The sequence below is a fragment of the Euprymna scolopes genome, chromosome 36, assembly GCF_053919585.1.
Source record: "Euprymna scolopes isolate OS-2025 chromosome 36, ASM5391958v1, whole genome shotgun sequence".
Taxonomy (NCBI): domain Eukaryota; kingdom Metazoa; phylum Mollusca; class Cephalopoda; order Sepiida; family Sepiolidae; genus Euprymna; species Euprymna scolopes.
The window spans coordinates 85559403-85574629 of NC_136517.1; the positions used below are offsets into that span (position 1 = coordinate 85559403).

General features: G+C 35.0%; 1 protein-coding gene across 1 annotated transcript in view; it reads right to left on the reverse strand.

Annotated features, from left to right (window-relative positions):
• LOC145260654 (chitinase-3-like protein 1) overlaps positions 1 to 15227 on the reverse strand; it is a 69945-nt gene that overhangs the window by 17492 nt on the left and 37226 nt on the right. The window contains exons 6-7 of the mRNA XM_080118991.1: positions 13735 to 13859; positions 6920 to 7049 (exon numbers count right to left, since the gene is read on the reverse strand). Coding sequence (XP_079975117.1) covers positions 6920 to 7049; positions 13735 to 13859 — 255 coding nt within the window. The remainder of the gene's footprint in view (positions 1 to 6919; positions 7050 to 13734; positions 13860 to 15227) is intronic.

A 15227-nucleotide genomic window follows, 5' to 3' on the forward strand; every position in this document is an offset into this window, starting at 1 on the left:
TTGTATCACGGGAAAACAGGGCATAATGCAGAAGTGACGATTCATCCCCCCTCTCTTTTTAAATTCATTTTGAATATCTATCGGCCAGACACCCTCACACCACCCCATTGCTATCGAAACATTCAGCAAATATCTACACGTTAACCATAGAAGAAAGCGTGTTAGACACCCCATCCCATCCCCTCACCAAGTCATTCGTCAAAAACACGTGCCAAGGCACGATGAGAAGTCATTCAGACACCCCCACCTCCAACCCAAACAAAGTAGCGCGTGGAAAAAAAAGAGGAGGAAAAGAAAAACCCATTTTGGCGGGAGTGGCGTGCATGGAAAAGAAGCAACAAGCAGTTTTAAAAAAGAATGGAGCTGATCACGATGATAAAAATGCGATAGACACCAGCCAACATGATTCGCTTGATAAATTTGAAGTTCACTCAACTGAGCCTTATCCCTGGAGCCGAAAAGGGAATTCATCAGAACTACGAAATTACCTTGACTCGAGATATGGGAAGGACACAGCCGAACGTCAAGTGAGAAAGAAACACGAGGGAAGACAAATGGACAAACGAACTTCGAAGGATATACACTTGCATGTCGGCGAAATGGGACTGCCTCACATTATAACATCAGAACATTGAATTTTGTCGGATACCTAATCATCGGTTAAATGCACGTCCTCACAGTTAAGTACTATTCATTATCCTCCCTATATTTCACAACGTTGAATTGCTGGACTGAACAGTTTTCTTTAGTGTTGCCCCCCCCCCTTTGACCCGTTGGACACAGTCTGCATGTTTTCTTCTTATTATTATTTCCTCTTAATATTTTGTTTTGATCATTGAATTTTTAACGCACAATAAATGACATGCGTATAATATATATATATATAACCGTGTTGTTCTGTTATTCATTGCCGTGTAATTCGTCAACTATGAATCTTATAAGGAAATTCTACGATGGAAGTACTGTCCAGAACCTGGGTAAGTGCTACTGGGTTGCGATAATTTTACAACTGGCATGTACATCATTTTTTTTTTATTTTACAATATGTTTCGGGGATAAATTACCTTTTGGGATTTTTCAACCAGGACGTATCATCACACTTGTGAACACACTGAAAAAAGCCTTAGAATTTTGAACGGGGGATCAGTTTTGCCTATATATATGTCAAGTTCCAATTTCTTTCAATTTTGATCCCTTTGCAGCTATTTTTACTGTCTCATAAAAAACGATGCACAAAAAATGCAATCATTTGACCTCCCTTGAGTTGCTCTGTAACCTCGCGTCTCAGACGAGATGCAGTTTGAAAAAAAAAGCAAGTGAAGCATGCATGGTCCCCGTGAGTGCACAGTGAACGAGGCATAAAAAAATGACTAAGTTCAGCATCACCCCCCCCCCCATTTAGTCACAAAAGTTCTCAGGGGACGTCAAATCCTGGTGAAAATGAACAAACAGTGCGGTTTTAGGTCTAATATATAAATTTGAGTTCTGCACCATGCAAAGAAAGGAATGACTAAGTCCATCATTCCCCCTCCCTCCATTTAGCCCCAAAAGTCCCCAAGGCTGTAACATATTCAAATGTGAGTTCAGCACCATGCAAAACTGCTAAATAGACATACACAGAAAATTTTGGACAAATATGGTAAAATAGTCCCAAAAATGGAGTGTTCTAAAAGAGTCCCTGAGGCACACCCCAAAGTTATCGCGAAGTATAGATAAACAAAATTATATAGAAATCAGTTAGTTACAACTTTCAGAAATTTTGTATGGACGTTTGCTATGATAAGATGCAGCAAATTAAGTATTTTAGTATCCGTTCGATGCCCAGTTAGAGAATAATACCACATTTACTCTAAAAGTTTTCTGAGAAAACTACTGGGCCGATCTTACTGAAATTTTGTATGGATCTTTTCTTTGATAAGGTAGAGCGAACTAAATATTATGGTATCCGTTTGATGCATAGTTAAGGATTAGCAGGAGTCAATAGGAATTAGTATTCAATGCAAATATTAGCACAAATTTAACCATATTCAACCATCAATTTGGCATAAAGAACTCATTCTAAGTCAACAGGCCATAGCTTTTCCATTTTTAACTGGCTGAAAAGTCTAGTAATGTCGTATTTACAAAAGAATTTTTATAAGTAATGAAAAAAAAATTGTTGGAACTAATGAGTTATAAAGAATAGTCACAGTTAAGCAACACTAAGCCTGGCTACTATCAAATGGGTGACCATTTAGGAATACTATCATAGGGGCTCTATATATTTAGCTATGTGGATATGTATATGACCATAGGGATCTGAACGCCCTTGATTTACACAGTTCCCGGTCACCCTTTTCACCATTTTCTTCTTATTCATATTTATATGGATTCTTTGCTTAAAAAAACTAAAGTAATTACGTGTTTACTTTTTTAATATCCCATTTTGCTGTTTCGGATTATTTTGCTAAAGTAAGTAAAGCTTCATTATTTTTCCAAACTGTTTTTGTTTCTTTGTTTTTCGATATTTCGTCAATATTATTTAGTAAGAGTGTTTAGCAGAAAAGCCAACAAACGACTACCTAAAAAAATAAATATACAAGAAATAAATGTTTCCATAGTCAATAAAAGTTCAGTTCATGTTTTTTTTTGTTTTGAAATAGTTTTTAATGCTCTTTACTTGAAATAATTTCAGCAAACCGAAATTAAAACGAAATTTGAGGCGATAACTACTTAAATGAATTTTTATATAAACTACACATGCCATAATCGAATATTCCTCAAGCACAAAATAACGGAAAACATTAAAATGTGTTTATAAATATTCCTTACGTTGATGGAACTCTCTTAACACAGAATGCTCAGGTGCTCCTCCTTCAAACTGAAAACGGGGCTCTCCATTTCAAAGTCGCTGCCATTTTGATTTTTTTTAAACCGGTTCAGGAATTAAAAAAAAATAACGTTTTTACAAACTACTTAAAAATACAAACCAATGACCTTTTCTACCATAAAAGTAATTTTTATTGACTATGGTAACATTTATTTCTTGTATATTTATATTATTATATATATAACATTTTCTCTTTGTAAGGAAACATCATTTTGTTGGTCACTCTTTGCTACGAATGGAAACAAAGTTGATATAAAAAAATATATTTTCGCAAAAATTATCTTTACTTACATCATGTTTTGCTTAGGGTAAAATTTTTGAGTATCAAAACCTATCTCTTTACAACCCCCTCCTTTTCATAATCTAATCATACTTTCATCAATCACAGTCAATATTCTGTAGACTGTTTTTGAACCCAGTCAACGACGGGTAGTTTTGCTAGTATATATATATATATATATATATACGAGCAAACAGTTAATAAAACATGTTAAAAAACACTTTGAAATGAGTTAAAAACATATTTAATCTGAAAAGGAAACACTAGATAAATGGATAGTCCTTAATCCGCGGAGTTTCGAAGAAATACTTTCCTTCTCATCAGAGGGAAGGAATTAGCAAAATGCGGGATCGGATTTTGCATGCAAAAGTATTTGATGAAACGACAAGTAAGTCAAAGATCTTACTTGATAACAAAAAAGTGAAGCAGAGGGAATATGGTGAAGAAAAAGGTGATTACACATTAATGGATAGTCTGGTGGAAGATAAATAATCCAGTGACAGTAAAATCCAAATATATAACTTCAAGAAAGTTAATTGAATTTCCATTTGCACAAGTAAAATCCAAGGAAATATCTATCTATCTATATATATATATATATATATATATATATATATATATATATATATATACTGAGGGATATAAGTAGGTTGTCGTTTGCTTGAAGCATTGTTGAAGAAAATTATAAGGTGAAATTAAAGCCAAGAACAATGCGAGATTTTTTTTTTTTTTTTATAGAGTAAAATTATTTCAACTCTAAACAAAAATCTCGCATTGTTCTTGGCTTTAATTTCACCTTATAATTTTCTTCAACAATGCTTCAAGCAAACGACAATCTACTTATATCCCTCAGTCTCGGCCAGACAGAGTTTGCACTCATGAAGAACACTCTTCCGCTGTCTTCTCTTGAAAAAGGACTAATAAGTCCGAAATATATTGAGATTTATAACACCATCGGATACAACAGAAAAAAAAACTATTGTTGCTTAGAGTTGAAGTAATTTTACTCTATAAAAAAAAAAAAAAAAATCTTGCATTGTTCTTGGCTTTAATTTCACCTTATAATATATATATATATATATATATATATATATATATATATATATAGTGATGATCATATTTATTGGCACGGTAAAATAAAAGTTAAATTTTGTCTAATAAATTCTAAAAAAAGGGATTAAATTAAAGAAAATAACAAAGTATATTATGTATTTTTAACTGGCCTTTCCGATGCAGCAATCGAATTTTAGAAAAAATAAATAACAAAGGAACAACAAACATAATTGCAAAAAACCCTTGTTCAAAATTATTGGCACGATTTATTTAATAATCAATTGTATAGCCTTTGGCCTTGATTACCTTCCTCAGTCGCTTTTCATAGTTTACAACCAAGTTGTTGCACTCTTCAGTAGTAATTTTAGCCCACTCTTCCTGACAATAATCCTCCAATTGAATAAGATTCTTAGGCTTCCTTTGCATTACCCTCAATTTTAATGTTCTCCATAAATTTTCAATTGGATTAAGGTCTGGGCTTTGTGATGGCCACTCCAAAACATTAATATGATTGTCCTCAAGCCATTTCTTAGTCAGTTTAGCCGAATGCTTTGGGTCATTATCTTGCATGAACCACCAACGACGACCAAGTGAGAGCTCTTTAGCAGAGTCTTTCAGGTTTTCATCCAATATTTTAACATAATCTTCCTTTTTTATGCTACCTGTGACCTTAACAAGTCGCCCTGGTCCAGAGGCAGCAAAGGATCCCCAAAACATCAAACTGCCTCCACCGTGCTTCACTGTGGGTATGGTGTTCTTAGGCAGGAAAGCTTCGACAGATTTTCTGTAAATATAAGACACTTTATTATGGCCAAATAACTCTATTTTCGTTTCGTCAGTCCATAGAACACGTTTCCAGAATGCAACATCTTTATCAATATGACGTTTTGCAAAGGCTAGCCTTGCTTTCAGGTGCATAGGCTTCAATAAGGGAGTCTTTCTCGGACGACATGCTTTTAAACCAGCTCTCTTCAAAACTCTACCAACTGTATGTCGAGATACATTCACTCCAGAGGTGCTCTGTTCATCAACAATCTCCCCAACAGAGATCCTTGGGTTTTGTTTTACTTGTCGAACAATTTTCCGTTCATCTCTTGGGGAAAGAATCCTTTTTCTCCCTCTACCCTCTAAACTCATAACGTGGCCTTGCGATTTGAACTTGTTTATTATGGCTCTAACAGTGGATTTGGGAAGGTTTAGCTTCTTTGAAATCTTATCATAGCCCTCCCCATTGGTATGGCATGCTACAACAAGCTTCCTGACGTCTTCGCTGTGTTCCTTAGTTTTAACCATGGCGATTGAAAATTATAATTTAGTCACTTATAATAGTTTAAATAAATCGCTATCTAAAAATTATCTGAAAAAAATTATTCACTGAATTAGCGTTAAACAAGCATAATATGGCTATAAAAAAGTTCAGAAAGCACGTAAACCGGAAATTGATTGATATTATACTGATACTAAAAGAAAAACAAAGCCGTGCCAATAATTTTGAACAAGGGTTTTTTGCAATTATGTTTGTTGTTCCTTTGTTGTTTATTTTTTCTAAAATCCGATTGCTGCATCGGAAAGGCCAGTTAAAAATACATAATATACTTTGTTATTTTCTTTAATTTAATCCCTTTTTTAGAATTTATTAGACAAAATTTAACTTTTATTTTACCGTGCCAATAAATATGATCATCACTGTATATATATATACTGCATAATCACGGTGACACACCAATTATATAGGCATTATATATAAAAATAAATTTATGAAATCAGCAGTGCAATGTCGCTAATGTTGAGGCCATCGAGCAGGTGTAGATCATCAGCATCGAGACTTTGCTGCTGAAGTCGCAGCTATGCTGGGCCAGGTACGTCTCCAGAATGGAGGATTATTGCCTGGTCAAGCTAGCCCTATATGGTGAACTCGCCACTGGCCACCGTGACAGATGGGCCCCGAAGAAACGATATAATGATATGGTATTCTGGAGGGTTATCATATAGGGGTAGATGGGGTTTCTCAGCTGTGGGTGAAGGAAAGGCATCTAAGAAAGGGTGGGGGTGGGGGCTCTTTTGAAATAAGAAGAAAACGAATAGAGGTAACCTGTTGGTTCTGTAAGGTACTCTTCTAGTGATAGTATCACAAACAAAAGCATCTGCTTCCAATTTGTCATGAACCAGCACGAAAGTAGTCAGGGCTAGAAAACTGTCATGAGAATGTTCATGTCAGTGTGCACTATGGTCTACCCATACATAACAAAATGAAAAAAAAGCAAACAAAAAAACACACAAGTTTATCCATCAACGCAATGTGTTTTATTTTCTTCATGAGATCACAGTGACACACTCATTATATTGTCATGAACCAGCTCGGGAGTAGTAAGGTTTAGAAAACTGTCAAGAGAATGTTCATGCCAGCGCACAATCTGGTCTAATTGGGGATAGCGACACATAAAAGCGTTAACAAAAGATTTTTTAAAAATCAACGAATAGGCATGTTACATGCTGTTTGGGTGCGTATTGCGAGGGACCTACAGTAAAGATGCCAGTCAAGTTGTCAGTCGATTGACAAAATGCCAAGAAGCGGCGAGCCGCAGACTCATCAGGGATTTTGCTATGTTTCTAACCCCAACCCTTCCCTGCGGTCCAATTAATAGTAAAATCTGTTTTTCTAATGAATCGTTAAAAAAAAAGAAAAGAATGCAAAAACTGTTGTTGTTCATACGTGCCTGATGAAGTTGTTGCTGTTCTCCTGGGGGGTCGTTTCCGTGGGGCCACAGGGGGCTGTGGTGACCTGTCTTTTTTTCCCAACCGGAGCCATGATAGTTGTAAGTCATCAGCAGCATGTAGTCTACATACCTGTAAAAAATAAAATAATTTTGCATCATCATCATCATCATCATCATCATCATCATCATCATCATCATCATTGTTAAAGAGCATCTCTCCCCCCCTCTCTGGCTTTCTTACTTTTTCTATTTTCTCTCTGTGTGTCTCTATTGGAGAATAGAGAAAGAGAGAGGGAGAGGGAGAGAGAGAGAGAGAGAGAGAGAGGTGAATAACGTGGACAGTGGACACGTTTGCAAAAGAAGGGTCAGCTGACCAGATGACGTGGTATCATGTGATGAGGTTAGCTGATTCTTTCTTGGCAGTTGGGTTTTCGGGTGTTGAATAAGACAGACGGCTTTTCAGCTGTCCCCCCCCCCTGGGCTGGGGAGGACGCTGACGTGTATCATCAAACAAGCAAGGTTCACCTCCATTCTGTGTCGACCTTTGGAAGGTGAATAAAAACTATAAAACCATTTCATCGTCTTGGAGTGAATTCTTCATCCAACAGGCCAGCTCCCCTCCAAGAGACAATGAAAACCAGAGGAACAACCGACGACACATGAATAAAGGTATGTTAAGAAATACATGTACATAATCACACACCCACGAAGACATCAAAAATAAAACCGTTAGAAACTAGACGATCACGTACACGAATCTCCTTGACAAAATCTCCTTTATGACTCCCCCGAATATATAACATATTCGTTTTGGTGCTCGTGACTAAGTTCACATCATCGATGTGAAGTCGAACCTGTGTTTAAGAAATACGACGTGGAAACAGGTCCTTAAAAGGGAAAGGAGATTTTAAGACAAGAAAAAAAAAAAAAAAAAAAAAAAAAAAAAAAAAATTATACAACACAATAAAATGTCTGGAAGAAAAAAAAAAGAGAAAGAACATTATTAGAAAAAAAGAAGAAATACAAATCAACACACACACAACGATGGTCCGTTAAAACACTAAGTAATAAGGAAAAATAATAGTAAAGAGAAAAAAAAGAAAAGAAAAGAAAAAAAAATTCTGTGAGAAAAACAGTAGAATAACTTGGAAAAAAAAAACAGCTATAACGAAAGACAAACTGATAAAATATTGTTAATTTTGAATTAAACAGCAAGTGTAAAACAGAAGGACAGAAAGAAAGAAAAAGAAAAAGAAAATAGACTTGTTAGCTACAACGTGTGTGTCAGAAATGAGCCTGTCACCTTACTAAAAAAAAACAAAAAAAACATGTCAATCACGAAAGGTTTGTTGTTAATAATAATTTTTGTTGCAATTTTGGACTGCGAAACTTCATGTGCTTTTAGTGAAAAGACAATGATCATGTCCTGTAAAATGATTTTTTTTCTTTTTCGCTGATTGTGCGATTTTTTTCGTAGGAATTTTTTTTTGCTGACGTGGACAAAATTTTGTTGTTTGGATTTTATTTATTGCTAAGATGGGACTTTCTGAATGCTTATAGGATATTTTTGTATTTTTTTCATTTATTTTCTTTATGTAATTGATGTGTTCTAAAATGGTATTGTGCAGGATTTTCTTACTCTGTGACATGTATTTTTTTTTCGCAGAATGGGGAGGTGGAATCTTGCTTGTGGGGTCTATGGAAAGAAGGATTAATAAAAGAAAAAATGTGTTTTTAATTAATTAAATAGTAATAATAAAATAGGGAGCAAGAAATAAGATTTAAACAGTGTAATAAATGATTTAAAAAAAAAAAAAAAAAAAAAAGTTTCGGAAGAGTCAAAGGTTCAGTCGGTATTAATTTCAATTTTCGAAAAGTAGAATAAATGTTCTATTCGACATGAGTGACGTTTTGACCACATAAGTAAAAAAAAAAAAAAAAGAGATAAATATAGGGTTAAATAAACTATATGAAGAAATGAAAGAAAAAAGTGGGGCGTGAATGGAATTTAATTTCTGTGGCAAGCATGTTAGAATTTTGGAGAGGTGTTGAATTACATGGCTAGTTATTAATTTCATTATTCTCGGGAAATGATTCGAATTTTATTTTTTTTTTATCGTGATTTCTGTTGATTTCGAGTAGAATCAACATGGAGCAAGTTTGAGTACTTCATGTGTGGAAATCCGATGTTTTCCGTGAAGCTATGTGTCTTCAAGGCAGGTTGCGCTTACCGACTTTGGAAAAAAAAAAAAAAAAAGAAGAAAGTTTTTTCTGACATAGCAGTGAACGGAATGTATTCTGTCCAGCGTGAGCGGATCTAGTTGTAATCAACTTCAGGGAGCAAATGAAATGCCCTCTGACATGGTGTAAGGGGCAGAGGGGGTGCAATGGCTGACGTGGCCATTATGTTACGAATCGCTCAAGAGAAGATGAATGAAATATGTATGCAAGTACTTAGGAAAATAAAATGTTACCATATTGTGAATTAAAGGTACCAAAATTAAAAAAAAACCATGCTGGGTGAATTTAATTGGTATTATTAAATTAAATTATTTTGGAATAGATTTGGTTGGTTTAGTTATATTTTAGGGACGTTTAGCGCGTAGTTGCATTTTTTTTCATGAGAATTACAAGGCGATTAGGCTGTAGAAAGCAGTTTTTTCTGTTGTTTTATTTTTTTTTTATAAGCCACGGTATTGTCACAAATTAGAAAATTTGGCAGGGGAAATACTATTTTAGAGTAATGAGAACCCTGTTAAAACAATACTAGTGGTTCCAGTGAGTTGGAAGATGCCACGTAGGCCCAAGCAACGGCAATAAGTCTTGTCCAACAAAAGTCTGGCGTGCGAGGTCGCGATAATTCCTCAGGGTACGGAGCGACTGGACAGTCGGTACCAAGCCTAATCACGGGGAGATAGAAGAAAGGGAAAGATGCAGATTACGTAAGGGACAAGATAGAGCCTTATTATTTTTTTATTTTTTTAGAGGAATGTGTGAGGGATATCTGGGTTGGAATCTTGGGACTTGCTGGGAATGCGGAAAAATCACAAAGGGAAAACTACTTAGTTAGAAATCGATGGCGCATTAGTTAGGGAGTGATGATTCCGTATCTTGTCGGGTTCCAGGAACTCAAACAGGCTCCGAGTGAATCAGTGTGAAGGCGTATCTTGACTTAGACCAACCAAGGGAGTTAGTAGAAGAGCTTTGTGAAGTCCCGAAGTAGTAGATAGAATAGAACAAAGCTCCAGTAATAGGACCACTCAGAGAAAGACGTCAGGGCATTACAGTAAAGGAAAAAAAAACTGGGACTTAGGCCTATGCTGAAAGTCGAGAACGCGAGTGGGATGGTTGGGTCGGTAGAACATCAGACTTTTAATCTGAGGGTCTGGGGTTCGAGTCCCCATGCGATAAAGCTACCACCAACATGGAGCATCCGACGTTCTGGCCGTAATTGCGATATGCTGGCCCCATTTCGAAAAAGTGATCGAAAATGGAGTCTCCATTTGTTTGGCCAAGTGGTCCAAATAAAGAGCAGAGTCAGTGGAAAATATCCAACAATGCGACCGCCTAGACAAGATGTATATCTGCAAAGCTGTATCTTTGTCTAACTTGGAAGCAAGTTAATGTCTAGGAGGGACTTTTGAGAAGCAGCAGAAGGGTTGATAGTGTTGTAGAAGAGTACTGGTGCCTGATCTTTCTTGGAAAAGGGGTGAGTCCGGAAAGTGAAAAAAATAAAGATGTACTTCGGACATAATTATTTTTTTTTAGTTAGTTAGTTATTAAAAATGTATGGCTTGCCATACATTTTGATAAAAAAGGGGTGGAGGAATGTTAAAGAGCATCTCTCCCCCCCTCTCTGGCTTTCTTACTCTTTCTATTTTCTCTCTGTGTGTCTCTATTGGAGAATAGAGAAAGAGAGAGGGAGAGGGAGAGAGAGAGAGAGAGAGAGAGGTGAATAACGTGGACAGTGGACACGTTTGCAAAAGAAGGGTCAGCTGACCAGATGACGTGGTATCATGTGATGAGGTTAGCTGATTCTTTCTTGGCAGTTGGGTTTTCGGGTGTTGAATAAGACAGACGGCTTTTCAGCTGTCCCCCCCCCTGGGCTGGGGAGGACGCTGACGTGTATCATCAAACAAGCAAGGTTCACCTCCATTCTGTGTCGACCTTTGGAAGGTGAATAAAAACTATAAAACCATTTCATCGTCTTGGAGTGAATTCTTCATCCAACAGGCCAGCTCCCCTCCAAGAGACAATGAAAACCAGAGGAACAACCGACGACACATGAATAAAGGTATGTTAAGAAATACATGTACATAATCACACACCCACGAAGACATCAAAAATAAAACCGTTAGAAACTAGACGATCACGTACACGAATCTCCTTGACAAAATCTCCTTTATGACTCCCCCGAATATATAACAATCATCATCATCATCATCATCATCATCATCATCATCATCATCATCATCATCATCATCATCATCACCACCACCACCACCACCACCACCATCATCATCATCATCATCATCATCATCATCATCATCACCACCACCATCATTATCATCATCATCACCACCACAACCACCACGATCATCAGCATCATCACCATCATCATATTTGGTTAAAATCATTTCTTTCTATTTCACTTATCATCATCATCATCATCATCATTGTCGTCATATTCATCATGTTAACGTCTGTCTTGCATGCTGGCATGTGTTGAACGGCTTTTAGAAACTGATTCCCAAACTAATCCACCTCTGGCCAGGTCTTTATTTATCCCTCCTTCTCTCAATTATATCCTTATCACTGCCCCCACCCCCCAATCATGTTTTCAAATTGAGTATTACAAATTGGTGGTTGAGTTAGCTTTGAAGACAAGACGATCATAGTCATGACTTCTAACCAAGCTACAGCAATCCTTTGTCCGCAAAGGGCTGGTCTTCATGTGTCCAGTAACTAATGCTACTTACAGGGACTTATTCATAATGTGATCAAATCCCAAAGTACTTTTCAATTCTAGACGTTCATAATGCTAAGATTTCCCTGTATGCTTCTAGGATAGTAATTTCAAGGTTACGACGGTTTTTTGAAGCATAAAAACGATGTTTTTTTTATAATTAAAATTTTTTATTTTAGGAACGAATTCATTTACTAACACCTTTCTCTTTCCTTCCTTTTTATTTACACGTCAGCAAAGACGACCCAATAAAGTTACTTTCAGTATTTATTTCTCCCCCACCGCGAGAAACGTGACACTAGGGTAGGAAAGTGGGATTGGAAAGTCAGTGCCTTCAAGGAAGTCTCACTCTGACGTGCAAAAAGTTTCTAGATAGCCCCGTCAGCATTCCGCCGTACGGGCACCTCAGGCGATCAGCAATAAACTAATCATCTCCTCAAAGAGAGAAAACAAAAGCCTGGGAGAGCGGACCTCCTAAAACTGCACAGGACCCAATCATTACGGGAATGGCCTAGACTCTATTGATTTTGGTGCCAAAGTAAAAGACTCCAGCGTGATCTCTAAACCAGAAACGCAATCATTGACTTTTACAAGTATAAAAAAATAAAACAAGCACAAACTCACAACAAAAATAAAATAAACCAAACATAAACTCACAACAAAAAGAAAATAATACAAACACAAACTCACAACAAAAATAAAACAAATACAAGTCCGCAACAAAAATAAAACTAGCACAAACTCACAAAAATAAAATAAAATAAAAAAATCACATTAAAAATAAAATAAAACAAATGCAAACTCACAACAAAAAATAAAACAAACACAAACTCGCAACAAAAATAAAATAAACACTCACAACAAAAAATCAAACAAACACAAACTCACAAAAATAAAAGAAACAAAACCACCACAAAAATAAAATAAACACAAACTCACAACAAAAAATAAAACAAACACAAACCCACAACAACAAAAAAAAAAAATATAACAAACGCATTCCACAGAGTAAAAACAGAAAGAGGAGAGAAAGGAAACGAGAACTGGGATGTAAGAAGAACCCTTAATGACGTTTGACTCAGCAAAATTCTCGCAAAAACTGAATTTAACTCCGATCTTCATATCTCTCTTGCATAATGTGGTTACAACTAACCAATCAACCATTTATTTTTAATGTGGTTTTCTAGGCCATCCTTCATCAATCAAACAATTGCATGTGAGAATTATTGGACTATGTCACTTGACAAAGTTATTAATACCAAGAAATTACGTCCAAGGATGGAATAGTGCTGCCATATATGGGCAGGAGCAGCTAAAAACAGCCTATCCTGCCTTGACAGAGTACAAAATAGACCGTGGCTTAGTGAGGGATGCCCTTTTCTCTACCCTGCAACCTCTCTCCCACAGAAGAGATGTTGCAAGCCTATCCTTGTTTTATCGTTATTTCTATGGCAGGTGCTCGTCTGAACTCCAATCTCTGGTCCCCCCTCGCCAATCTTTCACGAAAAACACCCATCTAGCTGAATCCACTGTGAAAAATTTCCCTCACTCTTTGTCTGTGCCTAAATCAAAACGTGGATTCCATGAACAAAGCTTCTTTCTTAGAACTACACGCCTGTGGAACTCTGTTCCGTCTGCCTGCTTCCCACCTGACTACAACTTGGATGTCTTCAAGTTCAACGTTAACAAATTCCTAATGAACCGCCCCTTAAGTAAACACTTCAATAAATCTCCACACTAACGTACTGTATTTGCAATAACCCTTATCCCTGAGTGGCTTCCGGGCCTTGATAAGTGGTGACCTCCGTGTAAAAAAGAAATTAAAAAAATAAGCGACACAATCACTTACTTGATGATTTCTTTTGGTTCATAAGCCTTTGAGATGTAAAACTTACTGGATGCTGTAGCGAGGGTTAGCAACAATTTGTCTTGGTTGGTAGTTTTTGCTTCCTTGGTGAAGGCGTTATACAAGAACTGCAGAAAACAAAATGAATCACTTAGAAGTCGACAGAATACATAAAAAAAAAAATATATATTTATATATATATATATATATATAATGTTTTTAAAATTTGGGGAGATTTTAAAAAAGTTTCTTTGAAATATTCCTTTTCTAAAATATTGGGAAATATCCAGTTTTAAAAAATTTGAGAAAATGTACCTTTCTCTAAATATCTTTTTAGAAATATCCAGTACTGTAAAATTTTGAGAAATAGCTGATTGCCTAAAATTTTGGTAAATATCCCTAAATTTTTTTTTTTTTAAATATCCAGTTTTGTAAATTTGGAGATATACCCGGCTTTCTAAATATTTGGTAAGTATTCATTTACAAAAAAATTATTTTAAAATATCCAGTTTTGTAAAATTTTGATAAATATCAATTTAAAATTTTTTTTGAAATGTCCAATTTCGTAAAATTTTGATGAATGTCCATTTCTTAAAATTTTTTGAAATACCCAGTTTTATAAAATTTTGTAATATAATATAATGTAATATCCATTAAAATTTTTTTTTAAAACTTACAGTTTTTTTTAAATTTGAGTAAAAATCAATTTCTAAAATTTTTTTGAAATATCCAGTTTTAGTAAAACTCTTGTACATATCCATTTAAAAAATGTTTTTAATGTAAAATTTTGGAATACATAAAAATATATTGTTTTAAAAAAAAATGTACATTTTTCTCTATTTTTTTTTTTTTTTAGAAATATCCAGTATTGTAAAATTTTGAGAAATATCTAATTTTCTAAAGTTTTTCTAAATACTAATTAAAAAATTTTTTTTGCAAATACAGTTCTGTAAAATTTTGAAAAATATCCGGTTTTGTACAATTTTGTGAAATATTTAATTTTTTAAAAATTTTTAACTATCCAGTTGTATAAAATTTTGAGAAATATCCGGTTTTGTAAAATTTTGGTAAATATCTATTTAAAAAAAATATGAAAGACTCACTTTTGTAAAATTTTGTGAAATATTCCCTTTATTAATTTTTTTTTTGAAATATCCAGTTTTAGTAAACATTAGTAAACATTTTTGAAATATCCAGTTTTGTAAAATTTTGAGAAATATCGGAGTTTCCAAAATTTTGGCGAAGATCCATTTTTTAAAAAGTCGAATCTTTAAAGGATGGAACATTTGAACACAAATACTAAACATTTATGAAGGAAATAAAATAATATGTTGAAACAATTATTCGTTATATTAAAATTACTTAATCACTGAATTAAAAAAAGCAAAATAAATAAATAGTTAATCAATAAATGTCTGTTTTGAAAATCAGTATGCAGATTAGTTAATCCTGCAGCCAATATTGCACATATATAACCAATATATAAAAAGAGGCCG